The sequence below is a fragment of the Motacilla alba genome, chromosome 3 (assembly GCF_015832195.1).
Source record: "Motacilla alba alba isolate MOTALB_02 chromosome 3, Motacilla_alba_V1.0_pri, whole genome shotgun sequence".
Taxonomy (NCBI): Eukaryota; Metazoa; Chordata; class Aves; order Passeriformes; family Motacillidae; genus Motacilla; species Motacilla alba.
The window spans coordinates 15989655-16011698 of record NC_052018.1 but is presented as its reverse complement, the minus strand read 5'-3'; the positions used below and the strand labels follow the sequence as shown (position 1 = coordinate 16011698).

General features: G+C 37.0%; 1 protein-coding gene across 6 annotated transcripts in view; it reads left to right on the top strand.

Annotated features, from left to right (window-relative positions):
* Positions 1–22044, top strand: part of ASAP2 (ArfGAP with SH3 domain, ankyrin repeat and PH domain 2) — an 86170-nt gene that overhangs the window by 38765 nt on the left and 25361 nt on the right. For 3 of the 6 annotated variants that reach the window (XM_038130697.1, XM_038130699.1, XM_038130696.1), the window contains exons 6-13: positions 5319–5448; positions 7612–7697; positions 9076–9151; positions 9648–9734; positions 11434–11442; positions 15011–15114; positions 15224–15293; positions 20306–20393. In XM_038130697.1, the coding sequence (XP_037986625.1) occupies positions 5319–5448; positions 7612–7697; positions 9076–9151; positions 9648–9734; positions 11434–11442; positions 15011–15114; positions 15224–15293; positions 20306–20393 (650 nt within the window). Of the gene's footprint in view, positions 1–2390; positions 4918–5318; positions 5449–7611; positions 7698–9075; positions 9152–9647; positions 9735–11433; positions 11443–15010; positions 15115–15223; positions 15294–20305; positions 20394–22044 lie in introns of those variants that run through there. The other 3 variants (XM_038130700.1, XM_038130698.1, XM_038130701.1) reach the window with 2 other exon arrangements.

The following is a 22044-nucleotide window of genomic DNA, read 5'->3' as shown; positions in this document are numbered from 1 at the left end:
AAGTAGATAAGACGAAGTAGAGGTCCCAGCTTGTAAACAGTGATATAGAATGGAAGTGCTAAACAAGGTTGCTTAAATATAAAAAAATCATAGAATAGAATAATAAAATGATTTAACTTTGAAAATACCTTTAAGATTATCAAGTTCAACCATAAATCTCGTGCTGCCAAGTCCACATATAAAGCATGTCCCTAAGTGTTACATCTGCACTCTAAATACCTGTGGGGATAGCGACTCAACCACTCCTCTGGGCAGCCTGTTCCAATGCTTGGCAACCCTTTCCAGAAGAATTTTTTTTTCTAGTATCCAACCAAAACTTTCCCTGGTGTAACTTGAGGCATTTTCTTTTTGTGCTATTGCTTGTTACCTGTGAGAGGAAACTGAAATTCCACTGCTAAAACCTCCTTTCAGGTAGTTGTTAAGAGTGAAAAGGTCCCCTCAAGCCTCATTTTCAACAACCTAAAGAATCCCAGCTTCCTCAGCCATGGTGTTGCATTTTAGTTAAATGTTATGCTCTGTCTCACCCATCGAAAATGTATGGTTTATTCTAAGCTGTGATCCTCCCCTGCAGTGTCATGTATCTGTAATCACATTGGCCCAAGTCTTATCCCGCGCCCACTTTGATTATCCCTCTTAAGCTGTGCGGAGGAGACCAGACTCGCTCTTGGCCCCTTTTCTCCATTTCTCCCTAGGCTCTCCCTCTCTCCCCTTCCCCCTCGCCCCCACCCCCTTTCCCTTCAGAAACTATGCTGCTCCCGGGGGTGGGACCCCCAATAAACCCTCATCTAATTAACACCCTCAGAAGCCGTGTGGAGTCTCCTTGCCTGCCTGCTGCTACCAGCGAACACACAGCTTAGGAGGCTCACAGGGACTTGCCAGGGGCCCCCTAAAACTAACTGCATCACTCAGCCACTTCTCATCAGACCTGTGCTCCAGACCCTTCACCAGCTCTGTTGCTCTTCTCTGGACTTGCTCCAGCACCTCTATGTCTTTGAGGGGCCTAGAACTGGATACAGCGCTCGAGGTGTGGACTCACTGGTGCAGATACAGGGGCATGATCACTGCCCTGGTCCTGTTAACCACACTATTACTGATACAGGCCAGAATGCCTCTGGCCTTCTTGGCCACCTGGGTATATGCTGGCTTGTGCTCAGCTGGCTTCTGACCAGGATTTCCAGGCTCTTTTCTGACAGGCAGCTTTCCAGCCTCTCTGTCCCCAGCCTGTAGGGCTGCTTGGGGTTGTTGTGATCCAACCTCGCACTTGGCCTTATTGAACTTCATATCACTGGCTATTCCCTATCGATCCAGCCTGTCCAGATCCCTCAGCGGAGTCTTCCTACCCTCCAGCAGATCCACACAGTCCCGCAGCCTGGTCTAATCTGAAGACTTACTGGGGATGCACTCAAGCCCCTTTTCCAGGTGATTCATAAAGATATTAATCAGGACTGGCCCCAACACCAAGCCTGGGGAATACTTCTAGTGACCAGTCACCAGCTGGAGTAATTCCATTCACCATCATCCTCCAAGCCTGGCTCTCCAGGCAGTTCTTTTGCCCAGTGAACAGTGTACCTGTTCAAGCCAGTTTCTCCAGGAGAATCCTGTGGGAAACAGTGTCAAAGGCTTTACTGAAGTCCAGGTAACCACATCCACAATATACTGTTTCAAGTCTAAGATTAAGTATTTTTATTTTGAAAGACATTACCTAGAAATTAAATGGAAAAGTCTTTGAATGAATCTGCAGATGTTATGGGTGAAATGATGAAAATATCTGAGCACATTTCACTCCTTCTGTCCTCTTCCCCTTTATCATTCAGAGCAGGATGTATGGCAGGAAAAACCTTTCAAGCATTTCCAAAAGAAAAAGATGACTTCTTCATTGAGGACTTGCATGTTAGGAGAGACATACTTTACTGTGAGCATTGACAGACAGTAGGGTGAAATAAAATAGAGGCTCTTTCACCAAAAAGCTGGAGGGCCCAAGCCTGGAGAGTCAGGCTGAAAAGGAAGACTAGACAAAGAAAGGATATTTGAAATGAAAATGTCTAATATTTTGTCAAACAAAATAGCCTTCAGAAGCACTTCTTTTTCCAGAGGGCTACCAATTAAAGTGTGTTCCTTCCAGGTGCTATTCTCAGTCTCTGCACCTTCTCATGTATGTACCCAGACTCAGCCTGGCTGACGGCTGTGTGGAGAAGGAGAGGAAGAATGACAGAGTTGCTTCCCAGTCAGCCAGTTCACTACTGCTGCTTCCACACAGGATGCTCTAATTTTTTACCCTTATTGACTGACAGAAAATAAATACAAGTCTTTGGTGCTTATTTATACCACAATCTGTATGACAAAATTGATTTATTTGAAATGAAAATTGTAATTTATATTGAAAGATGGTTGCTTTTCAAATTGAAGTAGTAAAAATAGTCTTATATTGGAAAATGAATGGGTGAGGCCATTCACTTTGTATCTCTTTGACTTTACTGTTGTAATTCTTCATCCTGTATTTCAGCTTTGCTTGTCTGTTATGCACATCTGACCTCACTGTATATTACTTGTGTGCAGCTGTCTTGTAAATGGACTGACGTGTGCTCACATTTTAATCTTAGTCAGCAAAGTGTGTATATGTGATATGTGCTGCATGAGCTCCAAGAATAGCAGCATTACAAAACATTTGCTGCTTTCTTATTGTTTCTAGGGTATTTTTTTGAGTTTTCACAATTTTGTTATTCATTTGAGTTAATTGATCTGCCTGGAAAACCTGAATACCCTGCAACATTTGGAAGTCTCACAGTGTAGTATTACAGGACTGTCTTTGCCAAAAGGATTTGGTTAATGTCACAATAGACTGACACTTGAAGCTGAGTTGATCCTTGCATTTGGATAGAACACTCAGCCAGCCTTTAGCACTCAGAAGACTTGCATGCAAAAGGGCTGTGAGGGGTTTCTTTGTTTCCCTAGAAACAAAGTGTCCTGTAGTATCAGTCACATAGGAGGTAGCCTATAATTGTGGCAAACAACAGGTTAAGTTCTGAATTACAAAGATGAAGATGTAGTTAGATATTAGAAGTAAAATAATGAGGAAATGTAAGTGTGACATGCACGAGGCATGTATCTCTGATACTTGTCACTGAGAGGTGATTTGGGGTTTTTGGTAAAGTATCTTTTTGAGTTTTTGAAAACAGGCGGCCTGAAGCTCCACCAAATGGCTTCAAGGATATCTTTCTCTGAATTGCTTGATAGAGGTCAGTATATTTTCATCTTGGTTTAACTATTCTTTTGTCTGTGGAGTATGATTTATCCTTTAAAGAGCAGAAAGCACTCTGTCACCAAAATCTGGCTTTCCTTAGGAGGAGTACAATGTATGCTGTGGTATTGCGTGTAATGTTTGACTGTTTGGCAGTGTTAGCTGTCTTTTAGTTTAACTAGCATTGACAGATACCTTATGACTTGCTAATAAACTCCTAAGATTTTGGAGGTGGTTTCATTTTCTTCTGCTTGAGTATTGTTCTCTGTAAAAAATGAAAATACTATACAATGGTAATTGGTAGTTATTAGCCTTCTCACACCTGGTCACGTTAGTGAGTTCTCTGGCCTCAAGAACTGTTAGGTTAATTCGGAAATTGAGAGAACAGAAACACCCTGGATCTTTCCTCTGAGGTTTCGGCTGTTTTAGAACTATCAAGTATGATATAATGTAAATTCTTCTAGAGTGTGGGCTAGAAACGAGCTGCATATTCTTAATTTTCTGTGTGTGAATCTTTTTTGTAGTGGTTTCTCTTTCTTGTTCAGGTTAATTCTTGTCTGGTTAATTCTTGTTTCTGGGCTCTTGTTTTCTGTGCCTTCAAAATAGCATAATTGGTAGTAATTTGGGTAAGAGTGAGGACTTACTGTTCATGAAAACAGAACATTCTGGAATTGAGTTTTAATTCAGGCAACTGGAGGTTTTCAGAACATTTTTTTCAAAGGAGAGGAGCTTCCTTCCAAACGTCTGCTTCTGGCGGGATGTGATGGGCTGAGGAGGAGCTGGCTGGCTGTGCTGGCTGCTGCAGTACTGCACAGGGCTGGCTCTGCTGTGCCTGCCCGTGATGAGAACACAGTGGGGCTTCTTGAATTGCTGCTCAAAATTCTTCCCAGTGGGAATGTTGCAGGGAAGAATTAATGGAATTAGTTCTTGTTTTCTCTTGCTGCTTGAGGTGTAATAGGAGGCAGTTCCTCATTTATGAGAAGTGTAAGTACAGAATATTTTGTTGTGTGGAAGTCCTTAGACCTTCTAGACATTTTCCCATAAGCTGTTAGGGTAATGTTAACATCAGGTTAAGAGAGTACTTGAGACATGTCACCTTTTCAGAGAGAGAGCTAAGAGACACTTGACTCTACCTCTACCCAAGAGGAGGTAGGACAGTTGTGTGTGTTATTTGTTCCTCTGATCTCCTTCCTGTATTCCTTGTTCAAAAGCAGTATAGCATTTCCTCAGGAAGCTCTTTTCAGAATTTGAGGTTCTAAACAGTATGAGTGGCAAACTAAAAGTCTTGAAAAAGTTAATACCTTTACGTATTTTCTTTCCTTAATATATACATATATGTATTTATATGAGACTTACCTAACTGGGTTGTCAAATTATGCTGCATTTAGGAATAATATGGAGAATAGCTTTAACAAATGGAGAAGTGAGTTTATGGGAATAGGCCAGGCATTGGTTATTCATTTATATTCTGCAGGAGAACCTGTTTTATTCAGAGCTCTTGGAAAATGTTCATGGAAACTTTTAGGGAATTAGGACAGCTGGTCTAGCAGACTTTGAAGTCTGCAACACAGCCGGCTGGTCGGCATTCCCAGTGCCAACTGGCTCAGCAGCAAGTAGAGACAGCAACTGTGATTTTGGCTTAGGAAACCCTGTATATATAGAAGATGACTTGATGACAGGCAAGACTCAATAAATCTGGTGACATAACTGAACTTTGTTAACCAGTGTTTGCTCTGTTGGGATTAAACATCCCCCTATGTTTTCAATTAAAACTCATTATTTTTTCCTGTATTTTCTTTCTTTGGAGCAGGAACTTAGTATGTATTTCTCATGGACTGTCTTTTTGGAATATCTGTCAGAACATTACTTTAACAGATGATTAATTATATTTCAGCTACTGTATGTCATTGCTGATCTTTAGTCATTGTCAAATTTCAAGTGAAATGTCATTTGGAAGTAAGTCATATGCAAAGCTACAGAAGTTTGGCTCCGAATCTGTCAGTAGACTTTGTGAATAATCTGATTTCCTGAGAGGCTGTGGATTTATCACTTCATTGACTGATTCTTTTTTGCCTTATAGTACAAAAATAGAGAAGGAGAAAAAAGAGCATGCTAAGCTTCATGGGATGATTCGTACAGAAATAAGTGGAGCTGAAATTGCAGAAGAGATGGAGAAAGAAAGAAGGTTCTTCCAGTTACAGATGTGTGAAGTAAGATTCAGTGTGGAATTATTATTATTATTATTATTATTATTATTATTATTATTATTATTATTATTATTATTATTATTATTATTATTGTGCTGTTTGTAGGAAAATTTTGAAAAATGCAATTGTTTAAGAGTAGCTGTGATATTAAAGGGAAATGCCAAGTTATTTGTTGACTCCATTTGTGAAAACACATTTTTTATTTTCCTGATGGGCAAACTTTGCAGGAAATTTAGCTATTTTCTAATTTCACTAAACAGCTAAATTAATGCAAATAAAACACTAAGAGATTATAATAAATCAGTCTTTACACCACTACATCACTGTAAGTTATTTTAAGCCCTTGATCATTCTCTGAATTGTTCCCTGTCCTGACAGCTGTTGCGTTATTAGGAGGAGAGGCTCTAGTCTAGCACACTGCTGGGTTGGTACAGGACAAAAGTGCTAGGGATGGAATCCAGTTGTCTTTCAAGTTGTTTCAGAATGTTTCTACTTCAAAATCTCTGTGATTTTGCAATATGTTAAATCTGATGTGAATATTTTTGGTTCGATTAATTTAAGGTTATGTCTGGTTCTGTGGTTGGGAATTCAAGTTGCTGTGTTCTTTTTTAGTACACATTAGCCCAGAAATACACCATGGGTGTTTCTACTGCCTTTCCTGTGATGATGATCGCTAATTTGACTCATATGCCAGCATAGCATAACTGCAGTTGTCCTGTATATTACTTTTGGTAACTACATGCACTCATACATAAGAGAAAAGCTTCACATTCCTATACAGAATCAGACTAAAATGTTCAAAACTGATTAAGGGATTTGAGTAACCAATAAACATATGGATGTTGTCAGCTAATTGCCCATCTGTAGCCTTCCTAAGAAACAACTAGGAACAGATGCTTCTCTTTTGCTGTGTCATGGTAAAGGAAGAGTTCACTTTAGTCAGTTGTAGTGATAATGAAGGATATAGTCTGTGAATTTGGATTAAATTTCCTTAAATGTGGAATAGCTGAAGTGTATCCTGTATTTCTTCTGATTTTGAGGAAAAGAAGTTTATATTCAGTTACCTCTGAATAGTTGTGAAAGAGGACTTTAGTTTTGTTTTGATAGTAAGTCAGAAGGGTGACATATTGAAGTTTTATGATAAGTACAGACCAGTTCTCTATAAATTATGAAAGTGAACTGAATACCAAATGCCTAGAGCTCCATTTTAAATTAACAGGAGCTGGAGAGGTGATTGTTGTAAATAAATACTCTCCAGTGCAAATGTCTACATTTAGGCTCATCATTTGTTCACCTGAACCAGCATAAGAGGCTGCAACATTGAAAACTGGCACTTGGATGCTGCTTTACTTTAGCTGATTTAAAACATTTAGAGTGTATGGTGAGAAGGGGAAACCCAGGTGCATTAGAGCATCATTAAGAAGATATTCACTCCTTTGCTTGGAGGTCACTGGCTAAGTTGGGGTTAAAATTTATTGTCATTTAATGGACAGTTAAGGACTTTGATATTTGATCAATCATACTTCTGCTTGCATGGCTGACATTTTATGCTATGATATTCAGGGGAGGAGCTGCTGCTTAATGTGGACTTTGATTGTGCCTTATGCAAAAGGACGGTAATTACACTTCTTTTGTACATGACAGTAGATTCATTGAAAAATCTCTTGCTGAACTTGTAATTTGTTGTAATTGCCATGTATAAGGATTTGATAAAGAAACCTATAAAATAAACAGGCAGATTTCAAAACTTGTTAAAATAATCCCTCACTTTTATTTTAGCTTTCCTCCTTAATGACATCTGGTTAGTTAATGACTAGTGAGATAAATTTTTAGATGTGCTGCTAGGTATAAGAATGGGTTCCTAAATGTACTCAACAAACCCTTTCATGCTTTCTTTAACAGTGGCTTTCCTTAGGAGCCCCAAAGGATATTCTAACAATTTGAACAAATCATAGTGAAATATCCTCACAGGATATCAAAAGTCAGCAGTGACAAGAATTCTTTTTGTGTGACTTAAATCTTGAAGCCACTTTTTGCTGCATTTTCTTTTAGGTTTTGTAAATCTGCCACTGTTTAAACTTGTTGAAATATAACTGAAAATGAAGTGTTAAAAAAAACCCTGTAACAGTAATAAATAATTTATTTTGTGAATTATTGTTTTAACAGTACCTGCTGAAAGTCAATGAAATCAAGATTAAAAAAGGAGTGGACTTGCTTCAGAACTTGATCAAGTATTTTCATGCTCAGTGCAAGTATGTTTTACTTTTCATAATCTCTACACTAACTGGAACAACATTTTGTTTTCAAATTTTGACATCATCATAACACTTTTCTAGAATTTTTAAAATCTGAAGTTTCAGCTGTTCTTGCTGATGTCTTTTGACAGATTTCTTTTGTCAGATTAGTCATAGCTTTTGTTACTGTATTCTGAAACATGTAATGAGGTTGAGCTTGTTACATTGAATATAGTTGTATGTTCCAAAGGAATACCGAGCAATAATTTGCCATGTTTATAAACTACTCTTGAAACAGGGCTTTTAGTTTGTTCTATTACTTAGTGGTCCATTAGTTTTGATGGACTTCTTTGAGTGTATCTAACAGTGATCTAAATTAATTATGCAATCAAGAAAAATAAGTTGCATAAGCAGTGGAATAAACCTATATTGAAAGAGTCACTGTTTTTCTAGTTGATTGGAGGAGGACCCAGTAGTAAAACACAGAATTCTCATTAGAATTATGTGCTTTTTGCTACAATAGTGTTACAAGTCTGCCATGTAGCAATGAAGTCGCAGCTATAAACTTGAAAGAGCCACTGCTAACCTGTTTGAATCAGTTTTTCATCTTAAAACACTAGTCTGTATCTATGTATTTTTTCCTTAATAGATGTGTTGCTTTTAAAATCAGTTTCACTTGTGGTGTGTCATTAATCTGCTCTGTCCGTTTAATAAAATTTTAGCAACGTAAGTGCTGTGTTGTATTGTCACTTTCATGACTGCTTCCCAGAGTGAAAATATTTCGTTTTGTGAACAGTGCAGCAATATTTAATCAAACATACATGTAACTGTGATTTCTTATAATTTATTTTTTAAATCTCAAATTATTTTTTTAAGAACTGGAATACTTAGAATAGACAGCATTACTCTGCCAATTCAAAATGCATGTACTACAGAAAGGTGTAGCATATTCTATAAGCTCACTTATAGAGCATAATTAATGCTTGGGAAACAGAGGGGTTTTCCTTTAGTAAAAGGATTGCATCGGACATTAAATTATGTGGCTTCAAGAAATCACAATTATTTTATATGGAGGTTTTGCTTTTCTTCAAGTGAATCTTACTTGTTCTGGGCACTCACAAAGCGTGATGAGAACTTGGATTTGAGGTGAGAATGAGGAAAATTTATGTGGCAATGGATTCTGGCAGTTCTGAATCTAAATGGGGATTTTGCATGTTAGAATAAGCTCTGATGGAAATAAAGAGGTGGATCAGTCAAAGATTAATTTTTAAAAAGTTTACTATTTTGAAGTTTATGGCATGGCATAATAATATGTATGTCTTACTTTGGCAACTTTTTAAGCAGAACATTCAAAGTAAAGTTTCATAACAGCTGGCTTTTTGCTTTTCTTTTTAAGTTTCTTTCAGGATGGGTTAAAAGCAGTTGAAAGTCTCAAACCTTCAATTGAGACGCTCTCGACAGATCTTTATACAGTGAGTAGCAACATTTCATGTTTGTGTGGTAAATTTAGTTTTCTACAGTAGAAGCATGATCATTTTGGTTCAGGTTGCCTGGCTGCTTTAATAGTCAGCATTTAAGGTTTAGAGTAGATTGTTGGTAAAGTCTTCTTTTAATATGACATTCACAAGTCTTAGTTTCAGTTCAGTACCCCACTGTGTAAAATGTTATGAAAACAGCCTTTGCTCAAAAGGGTTTATTAAGTGGAAAATAACATGAGGTTTCAAATGGAGCACAAGGAAGCAAAAGCATTGTGAGCCAATATCAAAGCCTTAACCCAGCAATATCCTAACCATTATCAAGTCTTCTGAAGATACAAGGGAAAACAAAGCCATCACATTATCTTTTCTTTTTGCTTTCATTCTCACTGAATATTTCTCAAAAAATGAACCAATTAAGCAGCAAATTTGAAAGACCTGCATCGAAAGTTAAAAAAATGTTATTTTTGATACGTGTTTTTCTTTGTTCAAGATTAAACAAGCACAAGATGAAGAACGAAGACAATTAACACAGCTCAGAGATATTTTAAAATCAGCACTCCAAGTTGATCAGAAAGAGGTGAGCATATAAGGTGGTTTGACTTTGGAATACCTATTTTAATTACTTGTAATGTAATGTTAATATTCAAAGTAAAGTTATTTTAACTTTTATCAGACATTTAATTCCTTTTGTTAATTCATTTTTGTTTTGAGGCTGATGTTGAATGTTTCTGACAAAAGCATTTTTTAAAAAAACAAATGCCCACTAAAAATATGAGACTTACTGAAAAATAATTTCTTTTTGTTACCAGTGTTGTAAAATACTTCAGATGGTGCACTGTTGCTCAAACTGAGAATGAAAAACTTGGGCAGCATCAAGAAGACCATGTAGAACCTTATCTCACAATATTATTCCAAACTGTATAATGATTATGTAAAATTGAACTTCACATCCCAAAACACCTCTGTCATCATTTGCAAAAAATGACAATCAAGTTTGGTACTCAGCTGCAAAATGCCAGTGTTCAGATGTGCAGGAGCTGGGTCAGCTTGGCAACCCAAAAAATAAGTATTTTTTGAGTTCTAGTTATGATTGCCATTAGATTTAGTGAATTCTGGAGTAATCTCAAACACTCATCTGGAAGTAAGCATCTTTTGTATAATGTAATCCTAAATACTGGGTATACTTTTTTTCAGATTGCTACTGCCTCCTCTTAATATAAATAAATGCCAGCCAGCTTCCTTTGTGTGGCTGCTGGGCCATGAGTAAGTGATGAATGAGCCACCCCCCCACTTTTCAGATTCTCTTTCTGAGAGGGATCACAATGAAATAGTTTAGTCTGCAGAGCTCAGACTTCCTTGATCTTTTCCGGTCCTGCTTTGATCTTCCCATAAAAAGTTATGGTGACTCCTAGCTCTTCCTGGTGACAGATGATGGTTGTTGAACAATGTAATCTAGTGAAAGGTGTCCTTGCCCACAGCTGGGGGTTGGACTTGATGATCTTTAAAGGCCGCTCCCAACCCAATCCAAGTGATTCTGTAACTTGCTGACAGGCATTTGGAACGGTCTCGAACACTTCTCACTTTGTTACCTTGGGAAGTTTGTGATAATGACCATTGTGTACAAAGTCCCACAAGATCAGCAGGCACTTCCTTAGATTCTGCCTGGCATTCAGGACTCACTGATTTGCCAAAAGCTTCCAAATTTGAGCTTGGTAGAATGAGACACTAGGGAACCTCGTGGAAGTGGTGACTGCTTTGGGTTAGCCATTGATTGCCCACTCCTAAGAAGGATTCTTTGCTGTTTAGGGTGTGTTAGCAGGTGTCCTCTTTCAGTCAGGTCTGTGGCTTTCATGGTTGCTGGGAATGTCTATCAGTGACACTGATATTAAATATATATGGAAGATGTGACAAGTACACATTTTTTCACATACTCAAAAGTTAGTAATACACATACATTTATTATTTCTACTGAGTTTGTGACATTTAAAAATACAAGTATAAAAAGTGCTTTATGCTGTAGTCATTATTTATTAATTCTTCAAATTTAGATATAGATGCTTACCTGCAGAGCATGAGAATTACTATAATTATTCTTAGAGCTTTTTCAAAACATCAATTAATCAGTGGGATGCCAAAGAGTTCCAGTGGGATGCCAAAGAGTTCTTATATAATTTACTGTATGACCCACTGATATTATTCTCGTTGCATTGTAATTTTCTTTACTATAACTGATTTCTTTTTCCTTCCTGAAATGCATTTACATTTTGTGACCGAAGTCTAGGAGAGTAAGTGTTACTATGTTTTCATGAAAATAATGGCATGAATTGCATTCAGATTTCAAGAAACTGGATTTTTCCTCTGAGCTTTTTTCTGTTGGCATGAAAAGACTGGTTCTTTTTCCTCTTTGGTGTATTTTATTAGCAAGAAAAAAAAAAAAAAAAGGAAAATATTATCAAAAAACGTTTCAGACTCTTCTTGGGAAAGAAAATTGTTGTAAGACAAATTGGTGATTTCCTTTGTACTTTCTTTTGGAAATTAAATCCAGTTGCTTGATTTGATGTTCTTGCAAGATTTTGAAGATATATGTATTTTTAATTAAAATGGACTTAATGTATGAAATGACAGAATGTTGACAAATATTGTTCCTGATATGTTTAAAAATTTTAACACATACAAGCACTCTTAGTGAACCTTTTTTTGTTGTGCCTATATGCGTAGTTTCTTCCTGCACACAACTTTGTCAAATCTGGTTTGTACTGAAACTTTATTTTTAAATGTCTTTTTGTGCACATCTTCATAATTTTTAATTTTTACGTTTTTATTTTTCAAGTGTAGAAGTTCTGCAAGTTTCAGAGTCAACCTTAGAGTTGTATTGCCTTAACTGTTCTTGTTCCCATGACCTTGGGTGAGGTCACCTCCTGTGACTGTAGTGTTTAGATTCATTTCTGCTTCTTTGTTAGAACCTATAATCTATTTAGACCACTGCAAAATAGGGTAAATGTTGTGTTTCTTGACAAAAATTATGGTAGTTTTGCGATCAGAGAGGCTGCCTGCAGGGGGTTCTGATAGATACATCTTTTGGAGACTTTGTGGGGGTGTAATAGGGATAGGGATGGATCTCTGGAACATCCTCCTGGCAGTTATCCTGCAAATGTCAGAGATGCTCAGGCTCTGGAAGAGCTATAAGAGCTTTTTTTTGGCAACTTTACACACAGGAGTGATCTAAACAGTCTAAAAATCCCGCTCCATGGGAGCTGTGGAATGGCTAGCCAAAATTTGTTGTGTATAGGTTGAAGCACCTTGTAGGAAAAGTTCTGTTATGTTCACATAGTGGAGCTGACAAATAGGATCCCAGAATATCTCTTGTCATAAGTCACAGGCCACCTTTAGAGAATACTGTTTTCACATTTCTTTCATTTTTAGCTCTGCTGTTCAGCTTGACTTAAAAGTCAGTGTATCTTCATAGACTTTGGAAGACAGAATTTCAAACCTTTCTATGGTCAGTGAAGTGATTCACTAAGAATATGCTGCAAATTTTAAATGACTCACTTCTTTTTATATGCCTATCTACATTTCAAAGTTGATAAAGTGGTCAAAGTTCAGTTCCTTTGGCTCGTGTACTTAAACCTGATTAAGTTCTGATTTTGTTATGTTCAAGACATACTTAAAATGACAATACTCTGAGCTAGGTGTGTGTCCTCTAGCCTGCAGTAATCCATTTCCTCCCATAGGTAATGTACATTGTTTCTGCTCCTCCAATGAGGCTATTGGGTCTGACCCTGTTATCTGTGATTTCTATCTCTGTTTTGTTTAGTATGCAAACCAGAAATAAGGGAAGATCCTTGGAGGGCCTGCTTATGGAAAAGGCGTGCTGAAAGGAAGGATGTTAATTATGGTGGTGATTTGTGGGGTGGTTACCGTCTCTTAGGAGCTGGATCAAAATCATGAGCTTCTTGTCAGATGGCTGTGGAAAACCATCATTTGGCAATCACATTGGACAGTATTGATGTGGATGTGATCTGAACTGAGAATTTAAAATGAACAATATGTTTGTCCTTAAGATCTTTTAATGAAATAGTATTAAATTTTTTAGATCCTGTTCAGAGTCATGAATGTGTGGAAATACACGTCAGCTGCTGCAGCTTCCTCTCCTGCTGAAATGAGGCAGGAAGCTTGTATTATTGGTTTGCCAGTTTGGCCAAACACAGCAGCTGAGCATAAACAGATGCAGGGAGGTAGCTGAAATGAGGCAGAAAATAATGCACAAAAAGTAGCAGCACAGACTAATGGGAATGGTACTATGAGCAGGTGTTGGAGGTCATCAGAAATCTTTACACAATATAGGATGGGGAGAACTGAAATTAATTTCCTGTCAGGCCTCTAATCTTGAAAATGGAGTTCCTTTACTTGCTAATGGGAGGCAGAGATCAAGGCATTGGTAGGGCACAATAGGCAGTGTCAGATCAGATTTTCTTCAAAAGTCAGTAAATGTATGCGTGCAGCAGTTTTTAATGAGTGACAGGAATATTTTAAAAATGTTTTTCTGCCTTTATGTTGTGCAGAGTGCAAAACCAAATAATTCTATGTAAACAAACTAGAAAGGAACGATAATCAGACTGGTTTAAATCTAAAGAAATGCTTTGTCAGGCACAGTCAGCTAAGTGGTAGTTCTTTAGGCTCTTTAAAAGGCCCAGATGGTGTTGTAGCTACCTGGTATGGCTTCCTGCATCACTTGCTGAGAGGCAGGGAGAGGGCACAGGTTGCTTCTCTTGAAAAGGAGCACCAAGGAGTGCTGCATCCTATGCGGAGCTCAGCTCATGGCTCTCAGGAGCACTGAGCTCCTGCAGGGTGTTCAGGATGAGCCTGAAATCCTGCAGCTTGGAGGTGAGGAGTCCTAAGCACTCTGAACAGAGGTGTATGTGGGAGCTCTGTCCCTACCATCGTGTTTAGAATAGCTCATAGTCATATGAGTGAGCTACTTTGTGTCTTTTTTCCTCACTATACTTGTATTAAATGCCATAAATAGCACAAAAGTAATTATGTTCATAGAGCAATGACAGTAGAAAAAAAAATGAAAATTACTTATTACTATTAAGTAATAGTCACTCTTTCTGTGTGCATTTAAACGTCCATTCTGTCACGTTACTGCTGTTAATATGATGTGACACATCAGATTACTCATTTTCAGGTTCTTATTTTTTAAGAAGTTGGACTCTTACAGCAGTGGGTCCTGCCTCTGGGTAGTTCTGAGAGCAGTGAGAAGGGTTCAATTAATCATTGTCTCTTCCTATCTCAGAATTCTACTTTCTTCCAGATATTTTGCTTTAAATTATTCTTTTTTGGAAATGACTTTTCAGTTTTCCTGTATGACTCCTGAACTGTGTTTCCAGGAGGACTCTTCTGCTATTCAGACAATAACTTGACTCAGTTTCCACAAAGAGAATCACTTCTTCAAATTGATGTATGTAATTATTTTTTCAGTGGAAGAGTACACTAGGAATTGCAGGTAATAATAGTCTTTAGTGTTTGTACCTTGCAGTGTTAATAGGAGTTGGAAAGGCCACTACTCATTTAAGTTTTGGGTTAAAACTCCTATATATTAAAGCCAAGAGTAAATATAAATAAAGGCAAATAAAAAGATTTTGGCAGGTGCTGATAATGGATACTTCTCAAAAATTTTTGGTGCCCTCTGAAAAAATAAATGGATCTTGTTCTCTTTCATTGAGGAGGGAAATTGTGCTTCATTTGGCCTGTTGGATTAGAGCAGGAAGGAAAAGCTCTGAAACTCATTAATGGAGAAGTAGTTTGGTTGAAAGTGTGGAATGCATCACAAATTGCTGTTGATTATTTCAGGATTCTCAGATTCGTCAGAGTACAGCTTACAGTTTACATCAGCCTCAGGGAAACAAGGAGCATGGCACTGAGCGCAGTGGCAGTCTGTACAAGAAAAGTGATGGGTAAGTACTGCTGCAGTTTGCTGGGAGAAATATTAGGTTCTAAGAGCTCAAGAAATGTAATACAAAATATGTTTAAAACTGTCACCTTTCTTTTCTTCCTTTAAACTAGAATCAGAAAAGTGTGGCAGAAAAGGAAGTGCTCAGTTAAAAACGGTTTTCTTACAATTTCCCATGGTACAGTAAGTATTTGTTTACAGTATTTTATGTACATGGTTACTAATACAGAAATACAAGCTGTGCTGATCTATATTTATGATTTGGAATTAGCTAGATTCCTGATGCAGTGTTTTGAATATGAGTGATATATTTTTTAAGTCAGCCTTTTAGAAATATATCAAGACATACACAGTATCTAAAAATACAGCTATTTTAATGTTCATGACTGTTAATGGGAAAAAAAGGCTTTTTTAGTGACTCAGTTCTTGTAAATGTTCATATTTTACCAGGCTATCTAAAAATACAAATTCTAACTTTTTTTTTTTTTTTTTTAAGGTATGGTTGGGCATTAAGCAATTTTTTAGATATGAGTTAAACATTTGCAAGATAAACTTGGAGTATGCTGAATTACTTTTTTCCCCCGGATTTGCTGCTGTATGGTAGTCTATTAGCTCCTTAGGATCTTAGGAGTAGCTGTTGGGGAAAATCAAGGCTAAAAACAACTTCTACCAGAATGACAAGAAATAGTGAATTGCAAATTCCTCTTTATTACTACTACCAATATTTGAACACATTAACTATAACTATTAAACATTTGTTAAAATTTTAAAACTTTATGCTTTCATGGTTTGGGCTTTTTGCACTTTGCCTTCAGCTTGGTTGTGCTTTCCGGTAACATTTTTTTATTGTTTCCTCAAAACTTTTAAGAAAGTTTATTGAGGCAAAAAATAACTCAGTGTCAGTATTTCCCATTCTTGGTCTAATAAACAGTCCTGTTTCTTTTTCCTGTTATGAACTGTTCTGTTCTTCATCCTGTTATGCCTGTTGCTATGACTACAAGTTGACCCTGGCAGCAAAAATGAATCAATCTCTCATTTGTGCATCTAAGCACAAGCTGCTGCCTTCAGAATTGATAATCAGGAGTTAAGGAGGAGTGTAAAGTCAGGCCTGCAAAGCAGAGTCCTTACTATGGCTTTGGAATTGTCCCCTTGTTTATGCCTCCTCTCATTTGGGTGTATAGGAGTGTGTCTTTCTCAGAGGGAAGGTTGGTGTATTCTATGCTGGTGTCTCCATGTGCTGTGGTTGTGCCTGATGTTGGACATGCTGTACTGGTATAAGTAGGAATGTAGCTGGGGGAGCTCAGAGCTGGCAGAGGCTACAAAATCCACTTGTGGAGCAGAATTTGGAAACTTTCACTTGCAAGTACAGTTAGTGAGTCTGTCAAGATACTGTTTTCTTCTCTTTTTATAACCTGTCTACCAGATGGGCTGACATTTTCAGAAGCAGTATGTTCCCACTGAAATCAGTGGAGCTGTAGCTGGAAATCAGTTCCTGAGGGAAATATTCAAATGTGAATTTAGATATGTGCATTTCACAGGTTTTGTCTCAAAGTTTTTATATTACAACATTAGAAAAGTCCATTCTTGTTTCAAAATATACTCCGAAAAGGTATTTTCACTTATTTACTCTTTTCCCCCTTATATATTGATGATAGCTTTATGTGAAAAATTAATTATTGTTTCACAGTCACTGAAACAGGTAGAAATCATACTTGTTTGTTAAAATTTTTCTAGGCTGCTCTGAATGTCTTCTGAGAATTTCCAAGCTTCTCAGGGTTGATATTTCCTGGTCTCTGCAATATGGTGTATTGTTCTCTCATCCCAGTAGTTCATCAAAATTTCAGAAATTCAGTTGTCAGTTTTGCTTTCTTTATCAAATACAAATTTGTAAATACTTCTCCTTTTAGGTCTAAGTATTCTTCATGGACTTCTCTTTGGTCATGTAGTCTCTCTTTATGAGGGACTACTTTGTCAGTCTCTAGAACAGCTATCTTCAAGCAATTGCAGGTTCTTAAACTGGCCTGTCAGGAGCTCTCCTGACAGATGGAGAGAATGTGTTTGGTTCTCTGTCAGTCACCCAGCTGTGACCCTGTATGTACCTGACTGCATTGGCGTATGTGCAGAAGTTGTACTTTTAGACAACTAAAAGCTTCAAAGAAATCAACATTTGTACATTTAACATATATGGATGAAAAAACAATGATAAAAGAAGATTGAAACATGTAATTAGGAATTCCTAAGTCCTTTCCAGATCAAGAAGTCCCAAGGCAAAAAGATTTCAGAAACGTCAGACTCCTCAAAGCTGGATTTGTGTTTAAAGAAGTTTTGCTGGTTGTTTGCAAAAGAAAGAATATAAGAGAGTCCTTATCGAAACTTCTTTTGTTGGTCTTTCTTTACTGCTGAAAACCTTACCATGATGATTAAAAGGACAATCTGAAAGCAAAACAATCAGATTTCATCTTTTTATTTTGAAGTTGATCACTGATATCCAGAAGAAATGCATGAAATCAGCCAGCCAGTCTGTTAGTGGACATATTTGCTCATGCCTTTTGTAAAATCAGCTCTATGTCTCCTGTATTGTCTCAGAGGCCTAACTTTCTGATTCCTATGCTTCTGTTTGTTGCTAGAACAGTTTATAAGTCAGTTTTGATGGATAGAGGATTGCCATTTTTGCAGGAAGGAACATGAGTTGATGCTCTGGTCTGTGTATGGTATAAAAGGTGGCAGCACTTTTCAGAGTGTTGGCATGTTAACGTGGGTGTCCGAAAACTCAGCAGTAGTCTGAAATTTAATCAGAGACTCAATCAGGAAAGTGAATCTCAGAGGTTTCAAACAAGTAGTGTAATGTTAGTTACATTTGTTAGTCTTTTCCATGTCTAGTATCTCCTAATACTGCCAAATGTCTGAATCAGTGTGGCTGAGGAGCTCACACAGTCCCTTTGTCTTTAAGCATCAGCTTCTCCCCAGGCAGCACCTGCCATGTGATGGAAGTGAGTTGTCCACAAGCAGTGGGCACAGGCTGGGGAGGCTGCTGGAGAAAAACTGTTAGCCAGCTGCAGGATGGAACTATGAATGAGGTGCTATCAGCCACATGCACGGGGTTTTTAATACCCTTGTTAATGCTGACTTCAGGTTAGGAGTTCTTCAGATAAAAGCTCAAAAATATGTATGGTTTCCAAGATCAGCATATTTGCCCAGGATATGTTATTATTGTTGCAGCCGTTTCTTTGGGTTACCAGATTGTGATACTGAGTTCTTCTGCTGTATTCTCCTGTCCCGAGGGACAAGTCCTGTGGGCATGGCTCCTTCAGACCCCTCTAAAGCATTTTACTGCATTCATTTACAGCTTCATATTTCATAAGTTAGAGAAAACTAATTAGGTCCCAAATGCACTTCAGATCCAAAGTCTTGGGCGAGGGGATTTTCTCTTAAAGACGAATTGCATTTTTACATTCTGATAGGGCCTGTGAGAAAGGTATATATGAGCTGCCCAGTGTCTGAATAATTAATAATTTAGAAATATTTTTATATATTTATGTATAATTTATAACTAAATAATTAAAACTCTATGCACTTTTACTACTAAAAGGAAGGCTGGAATTTGAAAAGCTATTTATTAGCCAGAGAATACAATGCAATTGTCAATAAATTGTCATCTTGCTGCCTCCAAAACCTCTCTTGGGTATAATTTGTTTTACATTGCCCAGAAAGTGACCTGCACATTTATTGTTTCAAAGCTTGCATGACTTTGTTTTGTCTGCTGCTTATGCTGGGCAAAGCATGAGCCTACTATTTTTCAAGGACACCATGCTTTTTTTTTCTTCCTAACAGGAAAAAAAATACATATTTGTTTCCTTTCTTGTGTTTGTCCATGGTTTTGATTTTTTTAACTGGTCTGCAGATATAATGATACTGTTCTTTTTTGGCCAGCTGTATTGTTTTATCAGATTGTTTCAAGGGAATCTGTAATCTTTTGATTTGTTGTCCCTTGTTTTTTTGAATTAAATGTTTTCATCAGTAAATTTAGATGAGATTGTGAGAATATCTACATTTCTTATCATTCATTGCAAGTTAATAATATTATGTGATAGTACAGCTTCATTTGGTAATAGTTTTGTTTAGATATTTAAATCTTATTTTAGCAACTTAGTCTATATGGTTAGAACGCAACAATAAGTGTGGTAATGAGTTTGTGAATATTGCTATCCTTAGAATAGTTCTTTCCTAATGGTTTAATGATGGCTTAATGATTTTTTAGATATTATTTCTAGAGCAAAGGTTGACTACTTAAATCTGCTTTCTGATTTAATTATTCTAAAAGAAGAGTGAAACTAGTTATCAGTTGTAGGAAGTGAAAGCCATTCCTCAAGTCAAGGTTGCAAACAAGTCTTTCTAGGTCCTACCCCAGGTCTGCAGCACAGGTAGGCTAAGGGAAAGAAGAGTGCAGAGGTGCTGTTTGGAAAGTCTTTGTAGCCTTTATGAGTATTTCAAAATGCAAGTTACTTGTGAGTCTTGCTCTTAGTAGAACACTGTCACATTTTGTTCAAAAAGGAACTGAAATAGCTGAGAGCACCTTGACGAGAAAATATATATCATTGTAAAATATACATTATTTCACTAGATTTTTTTAGTAATCAGCCAGCTCATTTTACTTTTACATATGTTTGGTGCAAGACTTCTCTGTGAAAACTTATTTTCCTTCACTTAGTTTCCTTTACTGATTAAAAAAATTCAGCATTTGTTCTTAACTGGTTTTTTGGGGATCTCTTAAAGGCATTAGCAGAAGTCAAAATAATTAATTACTGAAAACTAAACAAGTAATGTTTTTAAACTAAATGTCTGAGTGTTAGGGGATTAAATGTAAGTATGAACCTGTCTCTTTTTCGTACCCAGTTCCTTCAGGTAAGTGTTCCTGGTTAGTGATAATTAAAGAGATTCTACCCTTCTTCCTTTCAAAATCCTAGTGTCTATCCAGTTACCAGTAAACAAAATCATCAGATAAAAGTAGCTTATGAACCATGATGAGGAAGAAAACATGAATGAAAACCTGAGGACCTTAAAAATTTAACAGCCATTTGTCAAGTCTTTTTGGCCAGTCTTTTGGCAAGCCTTTTTGGACATTATCGTGTGCTTTCAATCTGCAGCTTTCAGTCAGTGTGGGTGTACTAAAATGTGTATGTTTTATCTTCAAATAGGCTAACCGACCTCCAGCAAAGCTCAATCTGTTAACCTGCCAAGTGAAAACAAACCCAGAGGAGAAAAAGTGTTTTGACCTCATATCACGTAGGTTTGTTGTTCAGGTCTTTTTACTTGCAGCTCATAGCAGAATTTTGCATTATTTCTGTAGATGTGTCAGTAATCCACTAGAACATTTTTGCCATTGTAGAATGCTTCCCTTTATAAAATGCCCTTCCTATGACAATTTGACCTTTCAGTTATTTTAGCATAATGCAACTAACTGTGCCTGTTTCTTTGGAAAACCACTTGTATATAAAAGCTGTCTTCACTTCTTTTGTCTATTTAATTTTTTGCTGTATTACAGCACAGTAACTATTTTTTGCTATGACATCACTCTTCATACTGAAAATGTCCTAGCTCATCATCTTGAAAAGTTAAAGCTTGTGCACAAGATCAAAAAGTGCTTGTTAAACTTTTTTAAATTTAAGTCTGGTGGTTGCTATGCACCTGTGAAGAAAATACTAAAAACATTTTTTGGTTTTATTATCTCATAATAGATAGAAAGATGAGATGAACAATCTACATGTTAAACCCACCAGAATGAAATAATTTTTGGATCAGAATGGGATGATATGAAATTGTGTAGTAGTCTGTTTCCTTTGTTTTCTAACTAGGATATTTTACTGAAATATGTATCTCAAATTAGCTGGGGAGAAGAATATCAATGTATTCCTCATTTGTTCCTTTATTGAAGCATAAAGTTCTTCTGCATTTGTAGATGTAAGCTGTGCTGCTACTGTGAATAGACTCAAATGCTTGTGTGCAACATGCAGCTAATTCATTTCTGCTCCTGCAGCTGGGCTTCCCTGTTTACTTTTGCACTTTCTTTCTTTGTTGATGACCGTGTCATGTTTTGCCCATTATCAGCTTATTGCAGTGTTACCACACACTTGAAAAGGCACAACTGGCCTCTTAGCCTTCTCCAGATTACTTTTTCACTTTGTTTTTATGTAGAGTTAGAAAAAATTGCTTGGTCTATACAAAATGGAAATTGCTGTATCATGGCAAGAAAAAAAATCTCTAAATGTAGCACTTTCCTTTCTGTTCTTTCATATCTCTTCACTGTCTTAATATTTTCCATGCTTGAAGCTATCTTTTAATACCTTTTAGCCTGAATATTTTTAAACTTTAGAAGTTTTCACCTTAGAATATATTTGCCTGTAGCTTTACCTCTGTTGTTCTCATCAACTATTCTCACTCCAGCTCAGTCATTAAACTGTATCATAGCTTATTCTTCATAGACTTACAATGTATTATGCTTTTTTCTTTAGTAGTACACTATAATAACAATGCTTAGAATTAGAAAAGTAGTAGTAAATTAAAAATTGTGAGCTTAGTTTAATCGAAATAGATTGGGGCTCATGCTGGTTGTAGTTTGGACTTTCTGTCTGGCAGATTTTTTTTGAAGTTTGTGATTATTGGGTTTTAAGAGCTCATTTGAACTCCTTAAGTCTTTCCTACATACACAGATAAACTCAAATATGGACTCTATATTTTACTCCCCTCCCTCCCAGCAGAACTTTATATTTGTGATGATGGAGATTATATTCAAAACATGGAACATTTCCTTTGCTCTCCTGCTGCTTCTGTGATAAAAGCACAGCATTGAAGAAAGCAGCTTCTGTTTAAAATGCAGCAAGCCGCCTTGTGTAAACACAGATGTAATCATACAGGAGCTGTAGGTAGTAAGGTGAAA